Source organism: Thamnophis elegans, chromosome 3 (genome assembly GCF_009769535.1).
Source record: "Thamnophis elegans isolate rThaEle1 chromosome 3, rThaEle1.pri, whole genome shotgun sequence".
NCBI classification, from domain to species: Eukaryota; Metazoa; Chordata; class Lepidosauria; order Squamata; family Colubridae; genus Thamnophis; species Thamnophis elegans.
The window spans coordinates 138,358,222-138,382,550 of record NC_045543.1 but is presented as its reverse complement, the minus strand read 5'-3'; the positions used below and the strand labels follow the sequence as shown (position 1 = coordinate 138,382,550).

Sequence of the window (24,329 nt, the reverse complement as noted above, 5' to 3'; positions counted from 1 at the left end):
TGGCCAGCTGGTCTTCGGAGTTCTGCTGCTCCAGTGCATGCAAAAGTGAGCGCATGCACGCACATTCTGGTGCCCAAAAGATTTGCCATCACTGGTATGAGGTCTCCTACTTCAGCAGGGGGTTGAACTAGAAGACCTCCAAGATCCCTTCCAACTCTGATATTCTGTTATTGGCCAGAATTCCTGCCATGAAGTACAGGTAGTCCTTGACTTACCATGACCAAGAGAGGCAGTTGTTAAGTGAGTTATGCCTCATTTTATGCCTTTTATGTCAAGTTGTCAAGGGAATCATGCAGTCATTAAGCAAATCTGACTACAACTGGCCATCACATGTCTCCAGGCCTGCAACTGTCAAACACATAAGTAGCCAAATTTTGACCGTGACCATGAGGATGCGGCAATGGTTCTAAGTGTGAAAACTGGTCATATGTCACTTTTTAAAGTGTTGTAACCTTCGAACGGTCCACTAAACGAATGGTCGTAAGGCAAGGACTACCCGCACTTGCATTCCACTTTATGGAATTCAAGACTTTGACCATACAGCAATTAGCATAGAGGACCAGCACCTTGTGTAGAGAATTCATAGATTCATTACGGTAGTGTTTCTCAACCTTGGCAGCTTTAAGATGGGTGGACTTCAATTCCCAGAATTCCCCAGCCAGCATGGCTCTGGGGAATTCTGGGAGTTGAAGTCCACCCATCTTAAAGCCACCAAGATTGAAAAACACTTTATTTAGCCATACTTTTTAATAGACTTTTGGCTTTTGGGTGGTTTTTTCTGCCTTCATCTAGGTCGTCTAACTCTGGGCTGCAGAAATGTGGGCAACCGTATGAGAACAGGAATTGCCTATTTCTTTGCTGTTGTCCAGTTTATTGTTCCTCAAACTCAGCATTTGGGAATTAGACTAGAAGACCTCCAGGCTCCCTTCCCACACTGTTACTCTGTTGTTGTTTTTAATATGTATGGACTTCAACTCCCAGAATTCTGCTGAGGAATTCTGGGAGCTGAAGTCCTTTTGTCTTAAATCTTTGAAGCTTGGCAGTCCTATCACTGATTGTCTGCAAAGTGCAGGAAGAAAAACTCCATCCGAGCCAAACTTTAAACTCTATCCTATTGATAAAGTTCCACTACGTCTGTCAATTCAGAGGCAATCCCCTTGAGTTCAAATTTAGTTCTTAGTCCTTTTCTCTCCAATGGTAGATTCTATTCTCCCCCGCATTCCTCAACCTTGACGGTGCTGCGCGACTCTGCATTTCTATCTCCCAACACTTGTGTGCCGCTCTGTATTACTCGTCTATGGCTAAACTCACTATTTGTAAATGGATGAACTGTGTGCCGTTCTATATTTCTCATCTTGCTAAACTCGTCCCTCCCTCCGAGATTGGGAATGAACAGGCGAACTTCCGCGGCGAGATGACCGAGTTCTCGCGCGATTTGAAATATTCAACCGCTTGGGCGGGTCGTTTGAATGCGAGCGAGTCGCCGCTGGAAGGAAGTTTTTTGTTTTGTGTAGACGGTGATCGTGGATATGGAAGAGGACGAGGCGGCATTTGATTCTCCCGGTGATGCTGACGGTGAGATCACGATGCCCTTTAAGTCTTTCTTTCGAACACAGTTTAAAATAATATTAAATTGTATTTATTTTATTCATTGCTCTAGCCGCCCATCTCAATCAGTGACTCTGGGAGGCTTCAAACTCCAAAATTATAATAAAGTTTAATATTACATTAACTGAAATAACTAAATATTTAATGATTGTTATATTTTGCATTATTATAAAATTATTGCATTACGTTTTATATTGCTATTGTAGCACATTATTTTTATAATATGGAATTAATTATATGTGTGTGTGCATAGTTCTCTTTTAGCATTTTTGGAATTGGCCATGATTCTTTTGGGAAATTATTTAATAATAGTTGTAGTAAAATATAGCTACTTTATTGTTAGTAAAGAGCCCAATTGTTCTTCCTTGTCAACTAAAGAAAGCTTTCATTTTTATTTTGGAATTGGTCTTATTATATTAAGTATTTCTGCTATCTATTTGTAGGCAGATTTGTAAAAATATTTGTATCCTTAGAAAAGCGTGAAAATGTGTAAAATGTCATTATAATGTTTTTATTTTAATACTAATAATTTTTAATGTATAATATTTTTCCAATTTCTGCCTATGTGTGTTCCTTCTACCTATGATAGTAAATATTTTTGTATTTATTGCAGATGGATAAAAATACTTGTTTTACACATTTTCACTTTGTAAGAAAAACATTAGCTATTGTAATCTTTAAAATTGAACATTCATCAATTTTTATTTCTTCCTCCTTAAAGCAAGAAAATGGGATACAATTTCTTCGAACTTAAATGACTTATGCTTTCATCTCAACTCCAAGATCTCAAATATCAAAAAGTCACTTCAGTTGAGAAAAATAGGTAAGAAATTTTCATTTTTTTTAAGGGTAGATCTGGTGTTTGCACTCTGATAAATATTATACTTGCAGATTATTTCATTCCCTTTGTACAAGGCATAAAAGTATGCAATTTACTGGCATCAGAGGTTGTGGTGTCTGCCAATTGAGACCGAAAAATTATATGGAGAATTAATGCTACAATCATTTCTGATTTATAAATTTTATAACTAAATAAATCCTTGTGAGGTGTCTTGGGCTGAGACATGTGATTAGCCTAAAGCCACTCAGATGACTCTCATGCCTAAAATGGGACTTCAACTCAGGATCTCCTGCTTTCCAGCCTGACGCCTTAACCACTAGACCAAACTGGCTCTCAATTGCTGGCTCATGTTTTGGCTAATTCTATAAAGCTCTTCTTCAATGACAGGCATCAAAACCCATATTGTAAAAGTTTCAGCGAAAGTCTGACGTAAGTTTGGAGGATAGCCAACTACAGTTGTAGAAAGAATGAAAGATTTCAGATTATTCTATTAGCTGTTGTCAGACTCCAAGGGCCCATATGGGGTCATATTTGTCTGAGATAAGTTTGGTTGAAGCTTGGACTCTTGATGCAATGTCCTTAGCAGATTATGCAATGTAGTGAGCTCTGTGTCTACTGATAAATGGTCCTATTATGTCCTGAAGGGCCATGTCTTAATCCCATCATCCTGGAGCTGAAGATCTTTTGTCTTGTAGGTAGGCTGGTCCAGTCCTACTGGGGCTATTAAGTGCCCACTCACCTGCGCATGCGTGAGACACACCCCACCTGCGCATGCATGAGAGAGAGCCACACCCCACACACATGCACGCGTGACCCACAAGCAGCGGAGGAATTTTCACTCTCCCCAGGCTCCAGAGGCTTTCCTGAAGCCTGGAGGGGGCCCCCAAAAACAGGCCCAACTGGCCAACTGGAAGTTCGGAAATGTGTGCCATAGGTTCACCATCACAGTTATAGGGTTTCCTGCCTGAGCAGGGGGCTGGACTAGAAGACCTCCAAGGTCTTTTCCAACCCTTATTCTGTTCCATTCCACTTTTTCCATGTTTTGATTAATCTTCTTTATTTGCAGACCAAGATCCATCTTTGAAGACAGTGCTCAGTAAGGTAGTCCACGAATTGTTTCTCTTACATAGCCTCCTCAATAAATTGGAAGAGGAATATCATCATCAGAAGAGACAGCAGAAGCAACTCAAGGTACTAACGAGATTTGGTGCCTCAGAATAAAACATATCTTCTAAGATAAAGATGGCCTGTTCAGAGGTGTTAAGCATCTGAAGCAAATGTTGTACCTCTTGCCTATATTACATCCATGGTTCTTAACAGGGGTGAAAGCCTCCTGGTTCGGCCCGGCTCAGCCGAACCGGTACGGGTGATTGTCATTGGTTCTGTGAACCGGTTAGTAAAAAAAAATAAAAAAAAATTGCACAGCGCAGCTGTTGAGCCATGCGATTATCAGAACCTTTTTTCCGGCTTTTTAAAACATTTTTTTCTTGCCGGTTCGGGCGAATAGGCAAGAAAAATTTGCTTTAAAAAATGCGGGTGGGGGAGCTTCCAACGATCGTGTGGCTTACAGCTGATCCGTGCAATCATCGGAAGCTTTTTTCCCCCCAGCTTTTTAATGCATTTTTCCACCTCTGCCGGTTCAGGTGAATAAACAGGAAAAAAATGCTTTAAAAGGTGAAAAAAAGTTGGCCGCGCCCAGCCAGTCACATGACCCCCCAGCCACGCCCACAGAACCGGTGGCCAAAAAAAAAAAAAAGATTTTACCACTGGTTCTTAACCTTTTCTTCACCACTGACTTCTTTAAATACCATGGCCACATACTCCCAAAACTCAAGATTTAAATCAACATTTCTTCAAGCCTTGTTGAACTCCCTTTGACGAGATCGCAGCCCCCCAGGGACCACCTGTTGGTCTTCAGCAGAGGACCAAGATGTCCCCACTAGTGTTGACTGACAACTTCCCCTCCCCTGGAAACAGGCAATTGATCACAAGCTGGGCTCTTATGGGCTCTCACCGGTATTCTTAATGTCTCTAGGCTTTGATCAAGCAAAGCAAGTAGTAATCAATAGAATGAAGGACATGGAGTTCCAAGAAGAACTAAATAGGTTGCTTCTCCACAGTAGGGACGGAATCAAACAGGGTGTGTGGGAATCGGCAAGATATCTAAATGACCTGATCTTCCCAAAACAAAGAATAGCTTTCTTCAGAGCCAGATTTAACATTCTTCCTTCAGCACCTCCACCAGGGCAGGTATAAGAAAACACAATAACAGAATGGGTTTGTATATGTGGTAAAGGAGAAGTGGAAGATATCTCACATATTCGTATATACATTTTTATTTCCATTTTCATAACATACAATCACATGTATACTATACATAGCCAGTATCATATAATATTAAATAATGATTACTTCAGTTTCTCTTGTCCTCAACGCCCCCAAAAGATTAACACCCATTATTAGCTCTTCTACTCTCCATACACCTCTTTCTTCTACCTCTCTCTTATTTCCTATCTTCCCTCCATCTTCCTTTCCTACTCTACTTCCCCTTCCTTTCTCCTCTCTCTCCACATTCCACTCCTTATCCTCATCTTCCCCCCTTACCCTCTCTCCTATCCCTCTCTTCCCACCTTTCTTCTCCCTTTTGCTTCCCACTCTTCCTCTCATTGGTGTATTTCCGCTTCCATACTACTCTACTTCCTCTTCCTTTCTCCTACTCTCTCCCCTTACCACTCCTTATACAACTCATCTTCCCCCTTCACCCTCTCTCCTATCCCTCTCTTCCTATCTTCTCTCCTCTACTTCCGACTCTTCTACATCCTGTCTTCCCTCCATCATTTTCTACTCTACTTCCCCTTCCTTTCTCCTTCTCCTCTCTCCCCTTACCACTCCTCCTTATACACCTCATCTTCCCCCTTCACCCTCTCTCGATATCTCACATGTTCTATTACACTGTGAGCTATACAGAGTTTGTAGGTCTGCACATATTCTCCCCTTATTAGAGAGATTGCCAGGGAGGGCAGACAATTTTTATCTAGGCTTTCTCCTCCAGGACCTAAACCCGGCTACCACGTATGCAGTGGCAAAGTTCTGTGTTGCTGCAATGTCCACAAGAAAAAAATTGGTTACAGAAGTATAGTTGTCATCTTGTACCAATTATTTGGACACATCTCTAACAATTTCTGGACCATTGCATTTATTCCCATACTTATCAGCTTTGCACCCAGGTAAACCAGGGAGTGACCCGAACAATTTGAGAACATGTATGTTATTATCCACTTTTAACGTCAATACTTTTAAATTATATTTTAATGTCAGTACTTTTTTTAACATATTGTAAAAAAAAAGTAATGTGTATTGCTGGTCTTTGACTGTAATAAAGATTTATACTTATACTGCAGAAGACCAAGAGTTACAAATTAATCCTAACTACAGGTAGTCCTAGACTTACAACAGTTCATTTAGTGACTGTTCGAAGTTACACCGGCACTGGAAATAGTAACTTATGACCATTTTTCACACAACCATTGCAGCATCCCCATGGTCACTGGATCAGATGCTCGGCAACTGACTCATATTTCTGACGGTTGCAGTGTCCTGGGGTCATTTGTGACTTTCAGACAAGCGAAGTCAATGGGGAAGCCAGATTCCCTTAACAATCGTGTTTCTAACTTAACAAATGCAATGATTCACTTAACAACGCTAGCAAGAAAAGTGGTGAAGTGGAGCAAAATTCACTTAACAAATGTTTCACTCAGCAACATAAGTTTTGGACTCAGTTCTGATCGTAACTTGAAGACTACTTATATTTAGGTACAGAAATTTGTGCTTGGGGAATTGTTTGTTGTATGTAGTACATGTATGTAGTGTGTGGTACAACTTACTAAAACCTACTTCTTGTGGCAACGGAGTGGAGTTCCCTGCATAAGCTATCTTGTCTTTCTGAAAGATGGGATATAAATCTAGTAAATATGTGAAAAGTAAATAACATATGCAACTTAGTTTAACTTACCTCAGAGTGAACTAAAATAAATTTTGCACATTACCTAGTAATCAACAGAAGCATCCAAATTCATGGATTAATGTAAGATGGGTTGGAATTTGTATACCAATATATTTAAAGTATTTTCATTAGGCATCGAAAGAATTCTGTCATGGTATTGTGATGTGAAAATAGTCATTATTTATAATGTTTTGAAAACTGGATGTTTTCCCCGTATCATTTTGCTTTTATTATTCCTAGAGTGCTCTATATTTCTTTCTATACATACATACTGTATGAGACCCCCTAAGTAAATTTAGTGTAATCATTTCTGAAATGGCATCTCGCGAATGAGAAACTGGCTGGTTTCCTCCGTATTCCAAAGGACCATCAGTACCTACTAATCCCGTCTTGTGCACTGATATGTCTAATTACAGGATCTGCAAGAGTCGGTGGAGAGGGACTATCTGGAAGCCCAGCATCTGGAAGAAAATGTGCCAATTTACCTTCCCCAAGCTACCCAAGGCAGGTCTGTTTCCTGTCAATCTCTTTGGTTGTTGTTAGTTGCGAAATCGTGTCCGTCCCATCGCAACCCCATGGACAACGTTCCTCCAGGCCTTCCTGTCCTCTACCATCCTCTGGAGTCCATTTAAGCTCACAACGACTGCTTCAGTGACTCCATCCACCCCCCCTCATTCTCTGTCATCCCCTCCTTCTCCTTTTGCCCTCCATCTTTCCCAGTATGAGTCTCTTCTCTAGTGAGTCCTTCCTTCTCATTAGGTGGTCAAAGTATTTGAGTTTCACTTCAGGATCTGGCCTTCTAAAGGTCAGGGTTGATCTCCTCTAGGACTGACCGGTTGGATCATTTTGCAGTCCAAGGGACTTGCAGGGGTCTTTTCCAGTTTAAAGGCCTCCATTCTTTGACGCTCAGCCTGTCTTATGGTCCAACTTTCACAGCTTTGGTTACCAAGGTGCAAATGAGATATAAGTACTATGAAGAAATAGCCAGTGCTTTGCACATTTTGTTCACAGACTGAACAATTATATGGAGTATCAATGCAACTGTAATTTCTGAATCACAATCCTGTTTCTGCTGCCAGCTTCCTCAACGCATCTGCTTGGTTGCGATTGGATGCCACATTTATTTATGCCACATTTATTTATTTATTTGTAACCTGCCTTTATTTTTACAAATAACTCAGGGTAGCGAACATATCCAACACATCTTCCTCCTATTTTTTTCCACAACAAAAACCCCATTATTCAGTGGCAAGACGAATGAGCAGGACATTTTATAAATAATTAAACCTTGTGAGGTGTGTTGGGCTGAGCCATGTGACTAGCCCAAAGTCACCCTGATGGCTGACATGGCTACGATGGGACTTGAACTCAGGGTTTCTTGCTTTCTAGCCTGATGCTTTAACCACTAGACCAAAATGGCTCTAACATGCTGGACCGTGTATACTTAGAAAAAGATATATAGAAAGTGGAACCAGTAAGTTCCATTCCATAGACCAGGTTGCCCCAATAGACTGGTATCACCAGAAAAACACTTACAAAAGATATAGTTGAAGAGGCTTTAGAACAAGGGTGTCAAACTCAATTTCATTTTTTTATCTAATAACTTTACTTTTTGTTGCAAATTTTAAATTCTTTAATAAACAGTGTTGCCCGGGCTTTCCCATTTAACATCTTCTCAAATACATAGTTCATTTTATATCATATTTCCAATTTCAGCCATGTTATTTCATTTCTATATCCTCATCTTAAATTTAATTAATACATAAACAGTATCATCATTGCCTCCCAAATTAACCAATTTTACCATTTCATTTCCATCTGCTATTCTATTTTACTATAGATAGCATATATCCTCAATCAATTTTTACATAATAATCATTTCACTTATTTATCCACAATTAATAATATTAATATAGCTCCCTGACATCAGAATTAGCTCCATACCATTAACAATATTAATGTATTTACTAGTAGAATAACTAGTAGATCTTTTTTTTCCTTCCCCCTTTTCTAGCCATTTTCTCTTGGTCTCTCAGAATTTTCACTTCTTTTATGTTCCCTTCTCTCCACCCATTCACCTAGCTTTTACTTCTTGTTTTTATAATTCCTATATTTTTTTCCTTCCCATTCTTTTTTCTACCTTTTAATTTTATTGTTCTGGTAGCTTTCCCCAGGTATTCTTCCAATCTTTCCCCACTATCTCCATCTCTATTGTTTAATTTTTCTTCTTTTGGGGACAAACTCAGTTTCACCGAGGGCTGCATCAGGGTTGTGTTTGACCTCTCGGGGGCGTGGCCAGGGTGGGTGTGGCCAGCATGACATCACTTGGAGGGGCACCTGTGGTGCCCCGCATGCTCTCAGCCAAAACGGGCTCACAAACTCCGTTTTTGGCTGTGACGGCCTCCTGCAACCCTCTGCCAGCGAAAACAGCTCAGGGTGGCCACACTCGGCCCCCACAAGCTCCGTTTTCAGCTGGGATAACCTCCTGAAAACCCTCCACCAGCGAAAACGGAGCTCGGGTGGGCCGTGCACAGTCCTCATGAGCTTCGTATTCTCTAGCAGAGGCACAGTGAGCTTGTTCTTCGTTATTTCCAGATCTAAGCATCCGGCCCCCGGGCCTTGAGTTTGACACCCCTGCTTTAGAAGGCATCTAATCAAATCTGTTATTCAGTTCAGTAATTTAACAAGTGCCGTGACTCACTTAGCAACTGTGACAAGGTCATAAAGTGTGAAGTAAACTTAAGGTTTTATATCATTTGCGAACTTATCAAATAAGCCTATTCTTTTGTTGATTAATATTTCTTGGACAATTATCACTTGAGCATTTTCTTTTTCTTGGCCTTTTTGCAAAAATTCCGGTCTCTGCCCTGAAAATGCAGCGAAATCAAAGAAAATTGTATTGTCTTCCTTGCGGCTAATGCCAAAGTTGATGGAATTACCCTATTTTTCAGAGTATAAGATGCTCTGAAGTATAAGACGCACCCAGCTTTTGGGGAGGAAAACAAGGGGGAAATCTGCTTCTGCCTCCCAGCAATTTGCCTCCTTGCAACAAACAGCAAACAGTACAGACAATATACACTGCTTGTGGTGTTACATTTCAGACTATCCTTGTACAGATGCTGTTAAAATTGATGAGCTTTCTGGAAGTATAGTTATTCTCTGCAATTTAAAAGAAGATACAGTAGCACTGGGTCTCCAGATCAAGCATTGATTTTAAAAAGCTTCATTTTGTTAAACTCTCTAGAACAATAATAAAGCAGTCTTTAAAAAATAAGTCTAACAATTTGAACATTCTATAGGCATTTATAGTTATTGACTTACCTTCTTGCAGCAAACAGCCTGATTAGCACAAGAAAAAAAATCTGCTTCTGCCTCCCAGCAATTTGGCTCATGGAGCAAACAGCAAGTTTCACTTTGAGTTTAAGCAGGCCTCCCGATCATCAGCTGTTTCAGGCTGCAGGGATTGCTATAGCCTATTGCAACCCCCGCAAGCCCCATTTTCCCCTTTTGCTGCAAGGAGGTAAATTGCTGGGAGGCAGAGGCCAAAGGGTGGGGGACGGTGGGTGGGTGGGGCTACATTCAGTGTATAAGACGCACCCAAATTTTCACCCTCTTTGGGGGGGGAGTTGCGTCTTATACTCTGAAAAATACGGTAAGTGTATTTATAATTACTGGCATGATCAGCTTTTGATGGACTCTCTTTGTTGTGCATTGCAGTTCGATAGGCGTAACTTTAAAGGCGAAGGAACCGTGCAAAACTGAGGAGAATAAACCTGCAAAGAAGTCAGCCAAAATCTCCAAGTGCATCAGAGAAGCACCTTTCATAACAGCCGAGGAGTTTGAGAACATTCCCGCGTGAGTAAACGGCAAACAGGAAAGTTAATCTGGTGTTTGCTATTATTTTCTTGAATCTAAACCATCATAATGACCAGCCAGTACAGGACCATAGGCCTGAAAGCCATCTGGGTGGCTTTGGGCCAAACACCAGGCAACTGTGAGTTCCAGTACCACCTTAGGTATGAAAGCCATCTGGGTGACTAGGTCAATCACCAGGAGACTCTGAGTTCTAGTACCGCCTTAGGCATGAAAGCCATCTGGGTCAATCATCAGGAGACTGTGAGTTCTAGTACCGCCTTAGGCATGAAAGCCATCTGGGTCAATCACCAGGAGACTGTGAGTTCTAGTACCGCCTTAGGCATGAAAGCCATCTGGGTCAATCATCAGGAGACTGTGAGTTCTAGTACCGCCTTAGGCATGAAAGCCATCTGGGTCAATCACCAGGAGACTGTGAGTTCTAGTACCGCCTTAGGCATGAAAGCCATCTGGGTCAATCATCAGGAGACTGTGAGTTCTAGTACCGCCTTAGGCCTGAAAGCCATCTAGGTGGCTTTGGGTCAATCACCAGGAGACTCTGAGTTCTAGTACCGCCTTAGGCATGAAAGCCATCTGGGTCAATCATCAGGAGACTGTGAGTTCTAGTACCGCCTTAGGCATGAAAGCCATCTGGGTCAATCACCAGGAGACTGTGAGTTCTAGTACCGCCTTAGGCATGAAAGCCATCTGGGTCAATCATCAGGAGACTGTGAGTTCTAGTACCGCCTTAGGCATGAAAGCCATCTGGGTCAATCACCAGGAGACTGTGAGTTCTAGTACCGCCTTAGGCATGAAAGCCATCTGGGTCAATCATCAGGAGACTGTGAGTTCTAGTACCGCCTTAGGCCTGAAAGCCATCTAGGTGGCTTTGGGTCAATCACCAGGAGACTGTGAGTTCTAGTACCGCCTTAGGCATGAAAGCCATCTGGGTCAATCATCAGGAGACTGTGAGTTCTAGTACCCCCTTAGGCCTGAAAGCCATCTAGGTGGCTTTGGGTCAATCACCAGGAGACTGTGAGTTCTAGTACCGCCTTAGGCATGAAAGCCATCTGGGTGACTTTGGGTCAATCACCAGGAGACTGTGAGTTCTAGTACCGCCTTAGGCATGAAAGCCATCTGGGTCAATCACCAGGAGACTCTGAGTTCTAGTACCGCCTTAGGCATGAAAGCCATCTGGGTCAATCATCAGGAGACTGTGAGTTCTAGTACCGCCTTAGGCATGAAAGCCATCTGGGTCAATCATCAGGAGACTGTGAGTTCTAGTACCGCCTTAGGCCTGAAAGCCATCTAGGTGGCTTTGGGTCAATCACCAGGAGACTCTGAGTTCTAGTACCGCCTTAGGCATGAAAGCCATCTGGGTGACTGGGTCAATCACCAGGAAGACTGTGAGTTCTAGTACCGCCTTAGGCATGAAAGCCATCTGGGTCAATCATCAGGAGACTCTGAGTTCTAGTACCGCCTTAGGCATGAAAGCCATCTAGGTGGCTTTGGGTCAATCACCAGGAGACTGTGAGTTCTAGTACTGCCTTAGGCATGAAAGCCATCTGGGTGACTTTGGGTCAATCACCAGGAGACTGTGAGTTCTAGTACCGCCTTAGGCATGAAAGCCATCTGGGTCAATCATCAGGAGACTGTGAGTTCTAGTACCGCCTTAGGCCTGAAAGCCATCTAGGTGGCTTTGGGTCAATCACTAGGAGACTCTGAGTTCTAGTACCGCCTTAGGCATGAAAGCCATCTGGGTGACTTTGGGTCAATCACCAGGAGACTGTGAGTTCTAGTACTGCCTTAGGCATGAAAGCCATCTGGGTCAATCATCAGGAGACTGTGAGTTCTAGTACCGCCTTAGGCCTGAAAGCCATCTAGGTGGCTTTGGGTCAATCACCAGGAGACTCTGAGTTCTAGTACCGCCTTAGGCATGAAAGCCATCTGGGTCAATCACCAGGAGACTCTGAGTTCTAGTACCGCCTTAGGCATGAAAGCCATCTGGGTGACTTTGGGTCAATCACCAGGAGACTGTGAGTTCTAGTACCGCCTTAGGCATGAAAGCCACTGGGTCAATCACCAGGAGACTCTGAGTTCTACTACCGCCTTAGGCCTGAAAGCCATCTAGGTGGCTTTGGGTCAATCACCAGGAGACTCTGAGTTCTAGTACTGCCTTAGGCATGAAAGCCATCTGGGTGACTTTGGGTCAATCACCAGGAGACTGTGAGTTCTAGTACCGCCTTAGGCATGAAAGCCATCTGGGTCAATCATCAGGAGACTGTGAGTTCTAGTACCGCCTTAGGCATGAAAGCCATCTGGGTCAATCATCAGGAGACTGTGAGTTCTAGTACCGCCTTAGGCATGAAAGCCATCTGGGTCAATCATCAGGAGACTCTGAGTTCTAGTACCGCCTTAGGCATGAAAGCCATCTGGGTGACTTTGGGTCAATCACCAGGAGACTGTGAGTTCTAGTACCGCCTTAGGCATGAAAGCCATCTGGGTCAATCATCAGGAGACTGTGAGTTCTAGTACCCCCTTAGGCCTGAAAGCCATCTAGGTGGCTTTGGGTCAATCACCAGGAGACTGTGAGTTCTAGTACCGCCTTAGGCATGAAAGCCATCTGGGTCAATCATCAGGAGACTCTGAGTTCTAGTACCGCCTTAGGCATGAAAGCCATCTGGGTGACTTTGGGTCAATCACCAGGAGACTGTGAGTTCTAGTACCGCCTTAGGCATGAAAGCCATCTGGGTCAATCATCAGGAGACTGTGAGTTCTAGTACCCCCTTAGGCCTGAAAGCCATCTAGGTGGCTTTGGGTCAATCACCAGGAGACTGTGACTTCTAGTACCGCCTTAGGCATGAAAGCCATCTGGGTGACTTTGGGTCAATCACCAGGAGACTGTGAGTTCTAGTACCGCCTTAGGCATGAAAGCCATCTGGGTCAATCATCAGGAGACTGTGAGTTCTAGTACCGCCTTAGGCCTGAAAGCCATCTAGGTGGCTTTGGGTCAATCACCAGGAGACTCTGAGTTCTAGTACCGCCTTAGGCATGAAAGCCATCTGGGTGACTTTGGGTCAATCACCAGGAGACTGTGAGTTCTAGTACTGCCTTAGGCATGAAAGCCATCTGGGTCAATCATCAGGAGACTGTGAGTTCTAGTACCGCCTTAGGCCTGAAAGCCATCTAGGTGGCTTTGGGTCAATCACCAGGAGACTCTGAGTTCTAGTACCGCCTTAGGCATGAAAGCCATCTGGGTCAATCACCAGGAGACTCTGAGTTCTAGTACCGCCTTAGGCATGAAAGCCATCTGGGTCAATCATCAGGGGACTGTGAGTTCTAGTACCGCCTTAGGCATGAAAGCCATCTGGGTGACTTTGGGTCAATCACCAGGAGACTCTGAGTTCTAGTACTGCCTTAGGCATGAAAGCCATCTGGGTCAATCATCAGGAGACTGTGAGTTCTAGTACCGCCTTAGGCCTGAAAGCCATCTAGGTGGCTTTGGGTCAATCACCAGGAGACTCTGAGTTCTAGTACCGCCTTAGGCATGAAAGCCATCTGGGTCAATCACCAGGAGACTCTGAGTTCTAGTACCGCCTTAGGCATGAAAGCCATCTGGGTCAATCATCAGGAGACTCTGAGTTCTAGTACCGCCTTAGGCATGAAAGCCATCTGGGTGACTTTGGGTCAATCACCAGGAGACTGTGAGTTCTAGTACCGCCTTAGGCATGAAAGCCATCTGGGTCAATCATCAGGAGACTGTGAGTTCTAGTACCCCCTTAGGCCTGAAAGCCATCTAGGTGGCTTTGGGTCAATCACCAGGAGACTGTGAGTTCTAGTACCGCCTTAGGCATGAAAGCCATCTGGGTGACTTTGGGTCAATCACCAGGAGACTGTGAGTTCTAGTACCGCCTTAGGCATGAAAGCCATCTGGGTCAATCATCAGGAGACTGTGAGTTCTAGTACCGCCTTAGGCCTGAAAGCCATCTAGGTGGCTTTGGGTCAATCACCAGGAGACTCTGAGTTCTAGTACCGCCTTAGGCATGAAAGCCATCTGGGTGACTTTGGGTCAATCATCAGGAGACTGTGAGTTCTAGTACCGCCTTAGGCCTGAAAGCCATCTAGGTGGCTTTGGGTCAATCACCAGGAGACTCTGAGTTCTAGTACCGCCTTAGGCATGAAAGCCATCTGGGTCAATCACCAGGAGACTGTGAGTTCTAGTACCGCCTTAGGCATGAAAGCCATCTGGGTCAATCATCAGGAGACTGTGAGTTCTAGTACCGCCTTAGGCATGAAAGCCATCTGGGTGACTTTGGGTCAATCACCAGGAGACTCTGAGTTCTAGTACCGCCTTAGGCATGAAAGCCATCTGGGTCAATCATCAGGAGACTGTGAGTTCTAGTACCGCCTTAGGCCTGAAAGCCATCTAGGTGGCTTTGGGTCAATCACCAGGAGACTCTGAGTTCTAGTACCGCCTTAGGCATGAAAGCCATCTGGGTGACTTTGGGTCAATCACCAGGAGACTGTGAGTTCTAGTACCGCCTTAGGCATGAAAGCCATCTGGGTCAATCACCAGGAGACTCTGAGTTCTAGTACCGCCTTAGGCATGAAAGCCATCTGGGTGACTTTGGGTCAATCACCAGGAGACTCTGAGTTCTAGTACCGCCTTAGGCATGAAAGCCATCTGGGTGACTTTGGGTCAATCACCAGGAGACTCTGAGTTCTAGTACCGCCTTAGGCATGAAAGCCATCTGGGTGACTTTGGGTCAATCACCAGGAGACTGTGAGTTCTAGTACCGCCTTAGGCATGAAAGCCATCTGGGTCAATCACCAGGAGACTCTGAGTTCTACTACCGCCTTAGGCCTGAAAGCCATCTAGGTGGCTTTGGGTCAATCACCAGGAGACTCTGAGTTCTAGTACTGCCTTAGGCATGAAAGCCATCTGGGTGACTTTGGGTCAATCACCAGGAGACTGTGAGTTCTAGTACCGCCTTAGGCATGAAAGCCATCTGGGTCAATCATCAGGAGACTGTGAGTTCTAGTACCGCCTTAGGCCTGAAAGCCATCTAGGTGGCTTTGGGTCAATCACCAGGAGACTGTGAGTTCTAGTACCGCCTTAGGCATGAAAGCCATCTGGGTCAATCATCAGGAGACTGTGAGTTCTAGTACCGCCTTAGGCCTGAAAGCCATCTAGGTGGCTTTGGGTCAATCATCAGGAGACTGTGAGTTCTAGTACCGCCTTTGGCATGAAAGCCATCTGGGTCAATCATCAGGAGACTGTGAGTTCTAGTACCGCCTTAGGCCTGAAAGCCATCTATGTGGCTTTGGGTCAATCACCAGGAGACTGTGAGTTCTAGTACCGCCTTAGGCATGAAAGCCATCTGGGTGACTTTAGGTCAATCACCAGGAGACTGTGAGTTCTAGTACCGCCTTTGGCATGAAAGCCATCTGGGTGACTTTGGGTCAATCACCAGGAGACTGTGAGTTCTAGTACCGCCTTAGGCATGAAAGCCATCTGGGTCAATCATCAGGAGACTGTGAGTTCTAGTACCGCCTTAGGCCTGAAAGCCATCTAGGTGGCTTTGGGTCAATCACCAGGAGACTGTGAGTTCTAGTACCGCCTTAGGCATGAAAGCCATCTGGGTGACTTTAGGTCAATCACCAGGAGACTGTGAGTTCTAGTACCGCCTTAGGCATGAAAGCCATCTGGGTGACTTTAGGTCAATCACCAGGAGACTGTGAGTTCTAGTACCGCCTTAGGCATGAAAGCCATCTGGGTCAATCATCAGGAGACTGTGAGTTCTAGTACCGCCTTAGGCCTGAAAGCCATCTAGGTGGCTTTGGGTCAATCACCAGGAGACTGTGAGTTCTAGTACCGCCTTAGGCATGAAAGCCATCTGGGTGACTTTAGGTCAATCACCAGGAGACTGTGAGTTCTAGTACCGCCTTAGGCATGAAAGCCATCTGGGTGACTTTGGGCCAATCACCAGGAGACTAGTACTGCCTTAAGCATGGAAGCCATCTGGGTGATTTTGGGCCAGACAATATCTCTCGGCTGAACCTACCTCACAGAGTTGTGGGGAAAAAGAGGAAGAAGGAAGAGTATTAAATATGTTCACCGCCTTAAGTTATTTATAAACTCCAGATAACCCTTGACTTACGACCGTAATTGAATCCAACGTTTCCATTGCTAAGCCTGAGTATTGTTAAGAGAGTTTTGCCCCATCTTACAATCTTTCTTGCCACAGTTCTTAAGTGAATCTCTGCAGTTAAGTTAATAACATGGTAATTAAGAGAAACTGGCTTCCCCATTGACTTGGCTTGTCAAAAAGTCACAAAAGGTGACCACATGACCACAGTTCCCAAGGGTCTGAATTTTGATCACGTGACTATGGGGATGCTGCAATAGTCATAAGTTAACGTATTTTTCAGAGTATAAGATGCACCAAGATTTTGAAGAGGCAATTTAAAAAAAAAAAGTTTTTGCACTATACAGGCCTCCCAAAAACAGCCGTTTTTCAAAAAAGGTCCGTCTTATACTCTGAAAAATACAGTACTTTTTTCAATGACATTATCATTATGAACAGTCACTAAACGGATGCTCTTATAAGTTGACCTGTAATAAAGGTGGGGGGGAGAAGTCTGATCAATTAATAGTGGTTAGGGTATTATGGGTGCTGAGGTGCAACATGTATGAGGTTGCTTTGGGGTTGCATAATGCATCATTCTTTCTGATTTTCTATTCCTCTATACCCATAAACGTAAAAATGAGGAAAAGTCTATGGTTAATGCGCAGTTGTTACACGATGAAAGCAAAAGTGCCATTCTTACGTCCTTTTCCTAGTCCCGTGAGGGCGAACCTATGGCATGCATGCCAGGATTTGCACACAGAGCCCTCTCTGTGGGCACGTGCACCGTTGCCAGCTGCTCGTCTAGTTTATGGCGTGCGCATGAGCCGGAGTGGCAACAAACGCCCCAAAAGCGGGCTGTTTTTCAGGTGCCAAAATAATTGGCCATCACTATCCTAGTCCAGGGATCAGCAAACTGCGGCTCTGGAGCCGCATGTGGCTCTTTCCTCCCTCTGCTGCGGCTCCATCACCACTCGGTGCCACAATTTTGAGAGGAGCTTCGGTGCCAGGAGAAGACTCTATGGCAAGGGGAGGGTTTTCCAGTTGTCTCCACAATTGATAGGGCTTTCGGTTATGACAGGTAGGGGGAAAAGTATGCCGCGCTAGGAGGAGACTCTAAGGTGGGGAACCTGAACTTCTGTTCAGCTCCAGAATTGAAGAGGGGGCTTCCGGTTAGGACCTTTGTGGCTCCCGGTGTTTTGTTTTCTGTGGGAAACGGGTCCAAATGGCTCTTTGAGTGTTTAAGTTTGCCGACCCCTGGACTAGTCCAACTGATGATCTTGAGTCCAAGTGATACATTTTGTGGCTTCTTTAAAATATAAACGCCCACAGAGTAGCTGATATATTTAGCCGCATGTGATTAAGTTGTGTGTTGTTGCTCGATGATTCAGCCAAGCAATCGGATCCTTGGTCAGTTTTTGGGAGGGAGATGGCAATAAGCCGAGAAAACAGCCAAATCAATAACACTCTTCTCAAATATGCCTCAAAATGTCATGTGGGCCAAAAGATAATAAAGCGGGTGACTCAGCCGTGACTCAAAAGCCAGATTCGATGAGTGATCCTTAATGGCTCGATTGGCGTCTCACAAGGCCCTATTCTGGGCTCCACTGAGATGTTCAGAGATAGTACGAAGCTTGATTTAGGCTTGTCCAGAACTTCATGTAGACCAGCAGTGTCAAACTTAAGGCCTGCGGGGTGTTTAGATCTGGCCCACAGGGCTGATCTTGGAACAGTGAAGGACCGTGAGGAATGATATAAGTGGAACTAGTATTAGAAATAAAATATAAACAGAAGGTTTTAGGCAAGAAAAACGAAATGCACAGGTACAGTATAGGTGGTACCTTGCTCAACAGTAGTAACTGTGAAAGGGATCTTGGAGTCCTAGTGGAGTCAGCGTTCCAAGTGTCATGTAGAATTAAATCAGAGTCCAAGGCAAAACGATCCTTAAATTTCCAATTTAATAAATCAGACATCTTAGCACATCTGTGGGAATCCCAATTCTGGAGGTTACATCGGATTCCCACCCAGTTGAAAGTTCATGATCTTGTCCCCACACCCACAAATCCATCATATGGTCCAATCTTCTTCCACGCTGGCATCTCCACCCAGCTGGTTCCGGTCAGGAGCAGAGGTGCGGAGACAAAAGATGACCTTGGGCTTCTACAAAAGAATGACAACAACACATTCCACCATTGTACTCTTCCATTCCCCCCTCCCAACTACTACACTAATGAAACAGCATAATGAAATAAGAGAGAGTGTGGCAGGCCAAAGATCCTAAAAGAGATATAACTGCAGGCCTGACACAACCACTTAAATATGAGCCAGCAGTGTGCAGCAGCTGCCAAAAAAGCCAACACAGTTCTAGGCTGCATAAACAGAGGGATAGAATCAAGATCAGGTGAAGTGTTAATACCACTTTATAATGCCTTGGTAAGGCCACACTTGGAATTCTGCATTCAGTTTTGGTCGCCATGATGTAGAAAAGATGTGGAGACTCTAGAAAGAGTGCAGAGAAGAGCAACAAAGATGATTAGGGGACTGGAGGCTAAAACATGAGGAACGGTTGCTGGAACTGGGTATGTCTAGTTTAATGTCAAGAAGGACTAGGGAAGACATGATAGCAGGGTTCCAATATCTCAGGGGTTGCCCCAAAGAAGAGGAAGTCAAGCTTTTCTCCAAGGCACCTGAGGGTAGAGCAAAAAGCAATGGGTGGGAACTAATCAAGGAGAGAAGCAACTTAGAACTGAGGAGAAATTTCCTGACAGTGAGAACAATTAATCAGTGGAACAACTTTCCTCCAGAAGTTGTGAATGCCCCAACACTGGAAGCTTTTAAGAAGATGTTGGATAGCCATTTGTCTGAAACGGTATAGGGTTTCCTGCCTAGGCAGGGGGTTGGACTAGAAGACCTCCAAGGTCCCTTCCAACTCTGGTATTGTATTATAAGATTATTTATATGAAAAGATAAAGTTCAGAGAAGGTAAATAAGCAAGGGCAACAATGGAAAGGAGGGGCAGATGAGGAGGGAAAAGAAAAAAGGGTAAAGCAGAGAAAATAAGGGTGGGAAAATTAAGAGTAGGAGAGAAGGTGGGAAAGAGGGGAAGAAGAAGAAAGAGGAAGGAGAGGAGGAAGGAAGAAGGTAGAGAAGGGAGGTTGAGAAGATGGAAGGAGTGCCTTGGACTCTGGTTTACTTTTGGATGCCATTTGGAGCTCTTGACACTCCTATTACATCCATGCTTTGGAAAAACACGCTTTCAGCCGTACTTAAGCTAAGTTTGTTTCTTCTCCCTTGAAGGTACATGAAAGGCCGCCTGACATACAGCCAAGTGAACGCGGTCATTGCGGAGATCAACAAAGCTGTGGCTAGCAAATACAGCATCATGCGCCAGCCTCTTAAAACCATGGGGAACCCAACCAGGAACCTCTACTTCCGATTCCAGGAAGAAGAAACCAAAGACACCAAAGGTAAGTTGTTAAGCGAAGTGCACCTCTCTAAATCGGGGGTCCCCACCCCACCCCAGTCGGTGGACCAGCCCGGGTCTGCGGCATGTCGGAAACCAGGCCGCACAAGCAAATGAAACCCCATCTACGGGATAGCAGGTAGCACGAGAAACCAGGTGCCCTCCGGTCCACGGGAAATTCTCTCTCCGTGGAACCAGTCCCTGATGCCCAAAAGGTTGGGGGGCACTGCTCTAAATGCTATGGGAAGAAGCTACCTAGCAGCCTTCCGTAAACTAGTATAGGTAGTCCTTGACTTATGACCATAGTTGGCAGAATTTCCATCGCAGAGCAAGGTGGTTAACAAGTGAGTTGTACCTGATTTTATGACCTTTTGGGGGGGGCAGAGTTAATAAATGAATCACTGCAGTTGTTAAGTGAATCATGCAGTGAATAGGGCCGTCTTATTGACCCTGCTTATTGGGATCCAGTTGGGAAGATCCCGGTAGATCATAGTGGTAGTTGGACCAATGGTCTAGCTTGATATTAGGCAGTATGGTATTCTACATGCTTTGCACCTTCCGTAGAGGTCTTTCCTTCACTCTCCTCTTATCTTAGAACAGTGATGGAGAACCTTTTTTCCCTGGGGTGCCCAAAGTATGCACAGGCGGGCGATAGCATGCATTCATGTGCCAACACCGATAATCCAAGACCCCCAGCGCTCCCCTGCCCTCCGTGCATGCGCATGGGACCCATTTTGGTGTTAGCAGGTCTCCCTGAAGCTCCTGGGACCAAAGACGGAATTTGGGGATCCGCTGCATCGCCTTGTGCTTGCACGCACGACCCCACCACCCCCGTGCATATGCGCGCTTTCTCCCAGCAGAGACCCGAGAATTAGCTGGCCCGTGGGAAGCGCCCACGCATGTGCAGTGGGACTGCCCTGGGCGATGGCTCCGGTTCCACCACAAAACCACGGAGGACAAAATCGCGGTCGACAAAAGCGCGTATGTGACGTCATCACAGCGCGACGAAAAAGATCGAAAAATGTAAAAATAAAGCGAAAACCTTACCCTAACCCCCCCAAACCTAACCCTTAACCTAACCCTAAACCTAACCGTTAACGTAACGAAAAACCTAACGCTAACCCTTAACCTAACGCTAAACGTAACGCTAACGCTCTAAAGCTAACCCTAACCCTTAACCTAACCCTAACCCTAACCCTTACCTTTATGTGAATCGGCTTGCTGTAATTTAATTTTTATTAATTTTTATTTCAACTTTTCGATCTTTTTCGTCGCGCTGTGATGATGTCAAATGCGCGATTTTGTCGATCGCGCTTTTGTGGTCCGCGGTTTTGACGGGTCACGATGGCTCCACGTGCCACCTGTGACAGGCCTGCCATAGTTTCGCCGTGACAGTCTTAGAAGATCAAGATGCAGCCTTCCATTGATTTGATCTTCCATTGTGTTTCTGCTTAATTGGAAAAGAGAAAGAGGCAAATAAGGACAATGATTTATCCCTTAGCCTGACATCCTAGGAAGAAGGCATCATTGTTTTTTGTCAGTCCTGTATCTGCTGGGAAAGAGTCCTTTTAAGCTCGGGAAACTTCATTGTGTAACCAAAGAACAATTGATTAGAGTCTGCACCACCATTCCAATACAAGATGAAAATTATTGTGTTTCTATGTTACACTGAAGGAAAATCTATATGTTATTTTCTGAAACCGAGTAAGTGCTCTTCTTTGTATCGCATCATGGTGTGGAAGAGCCTGGGATCGCCAACAATTTTTAGCTCCTTAACAAGCTAAGATCCGAGATTCTTTAGATGGCCAAAGAGAGTATAGCAATAGCACTCTCAAACTTACCATATTTTTCAGAGTATAAGATGCACCTTCCCTCCCCAAAAAGAGGGTGAAAATCTGGCTGCGTCTAATCTACTGAATACAGCATTTTTGGCCTCCCAAATCTCACCCCCTTCACAAAAATGGACATGCAGAGGGTTTGGGAGGCCTGCAAAGTGCTCCCGGGGGCTGGGGAGGGCAAAAGCGAAGCCTCCTAAAGGCTATGTATGCCCTTTTTGGGCAAAAAAAGCCCTGTTTTTGCAAAAAAACGGAGCATTTTTTGCTAGTTTTTGCCCCTCCCCCCAGCCCCAGGAGCACTTTGCAGGCCTCTCAAACTCGCTGCATGACCAGTTTTTCGGAAAAAGTGAGGCGTGTAGAGGGTTTGGGAGGTCTGTAGAGTGCAAAAACTTTTTATAAAAAAATTTACCTTTTCAAAATCTTATGCGTCTTATACTCCGGTGCTTCTTGTACTCCGAAAAATACGGTACATACCGCTTCATAGTGCTTTATAGTCCCCTCTAAGCAGTTTACAGAATCAGCCCATTGCCCCCAACAATTTGGGTCCTCATTTTAGGCCCAGTACTCTTCAACATCTTTATCAATGATTTGGATGAGGGAATAAATGGGGAACTCATCAAATTTGCAGATGACACCAAGCTGGCAGGAATAGCCAACACTCCAGAAGACAGGCTTAAGATACAGAAGGATCTTGACAAACTTGAACATTGGCCCCTATCTAATAAAATGAAATTCAGTGGTGAAAAGAGTAAGGTTCTACATTTAGGCAAGAAAAATGAAATGCACAAGTACAGTATAGGTGGTACCTTGCTCAATAGTAGTAACTGTGAGAGGGATCTTGGAGTCCTAGTGGACAACCATTTAAACAGGAGCCAGCCGTGTGCAGCAGCTGCCAAAAAAGCCAACACAGTTCTAGGCTACATAAACAGAGAGATAGACTCAAGATCACGTGAAGTGTTAATACCACTTTATAATGCCTTGGTAAGGCCACACTTGGAATTCTGCATCCAGTTTTGGTCACCATGATGTAGAAAAGATGTGGAGACTCTAGAAAGAGTGCAGAGAAGAGCAACAAAGATGATTAGGGGACTGGAGACTAAAACATATGAAGAACTGCATTCAGTTTTGGTTATCACGATGTAGAAAAGATGTGGAGACTCTAGAAAGAGTGCAGAGAAGAGCAACAAAGAGGATTAGGGGACTGGAGGTTAAAACATATGAAGAATGGTTGCAGGAACTGGGTATGTCTAGTTTAATGAAAAGAAGGACTAGGGGAGACATGATAGCAGTCGTCCAATATCTCAGGGGTTGCCACAAAGAAGAGGGAGTCCAACTATTCTCCAAGGCACCTGAGTGTAGGACAAGAAGCAATGGATGGAAACTAATCAAGGAGAGAAGCAACTTAGAACTGAGGAGAAATTTCCTGACAGGTAGAACGATTAATCAGTGGAACAACCTGCCTCCAGAAGTTGTGAATGCTCCAACACTGGAAGTCTTTAAGAAGATGTGGGATAGCCATTTGTCTGGAACCGTATAGGGTTTTCTGCCTAGGCAGGGGGTTGGACTAGAAGACCTCCAAGGTCCCTTCCAACTCTGCTAATGTATTGTGTTGTATTTTACCAACCTCGGCAGGATGGAAGACCGAGTCGACCTTGAGCCGATCAGGATTGAACTGCTGGCTGTGGGCAGAGTTAGCCTTCCAACCACTATACCACCACGGCTCCTAATGCAATTGTGGTAGATACTTGTGGCCAACACAGGACCTCCAGATGCTTTCAGGCTGCTTTTGACCCCCAAATGAAACCTTGTGTCTCCCCAGGTGAATATTTTATTGTGGAGGCTGATATTGAACAGTTCACCCAGCTGAAGGCTGACAAACGTTTTCACAGTATCCTGACAATCTTGCGACATTGCCACCGCGTGCGGGAAATCCGAGGAGGCCGACTCGTCCGCTACGCCATCTGCTAAAAATTATGGGTCACCGTTGTAGACCTTTTAGTGACTCTTCCCCCCCTGCCCCGGACAATACTGCTTCCTTTTCTGCTTCCTTCCTGCCAATATTATTAGGAAAGATGGGTTTTTGTTGGCATTAGTAAGATGTTTGTGGTGGGGCAAATATTTTTTTTAGCTTTTTTGCCGTGATGAAGGCAGCGGAACCCATATCACAGCTTTTCCTGCCATCTCCTCATTTCACTTTAATTTTCTACTTGGAGAGTTTACGACATTTTAAAAACGGCAACACGAGAAGCCTAATAGATGAAGTGTTTGAAATGTGTTGCGCTCAAAGTCTTTGGAACTGGAACTATGGAAGTTATGTGTTGCTAATAAATCAGAGAAGGAATAAATGTGCAAAAGAACTCGGCTGGCTCATATTTGGGTGTGAACATGACTTTCTGGAATCACAGTGTCTGTTCATGGGGAAAAAACATTGGTGAAGATTTCCTTCCAAAATAGGTTTTCAGCATAAAGGATTCCTTGGGAGGCATGTAAGAGCTTGTAAGGTTTTCAAATCTCTCAGGACATGGCTAAAGGGCATTGCACACCAAAACAACTAGACACAGAGACAGTTTTCCCCCTCATGCCATCACTGCTAAACACA

At 44.5% G+C, this 24,329-nt stretch overlaps 1 protein-coding gene across 1 annotated transcript; it reads left to right on the top strand.

Moving 5' to 3' along the window:
• The first annotated feature begins 1,459 nt into the window (after positions 1 to 1,459).
• On the top strand, positions 1,460 to 24,070 carry SKA1 (spindle and kinetochore associated complex subunit 1). The gene is made up of 7 exons (XM_032214646.1): positions 1,460 to 1,575; positions 2,330 to 2,431; positions 3,516 to 3,640; positions 6,869 to 6,960; positions 10,170 to 10,307; positions 19,730 to 19,899; positions 23,550 to 24,070. Exons 1-7 carry the CDS (start codon positions 1,530 to 1,532, stop codon positions 23,696 to 23,698), a joined length of 822 nt encoding a protein of 273 aa, XP_032070537.1. The 5' UTR covers positions 1,460 to 1,529; the 3' UTR covers positions 23,699 to 24,070.
• The last annotated feature ends 259 nt before the right edge of the window (positions 24,071 to 24,329 follow it).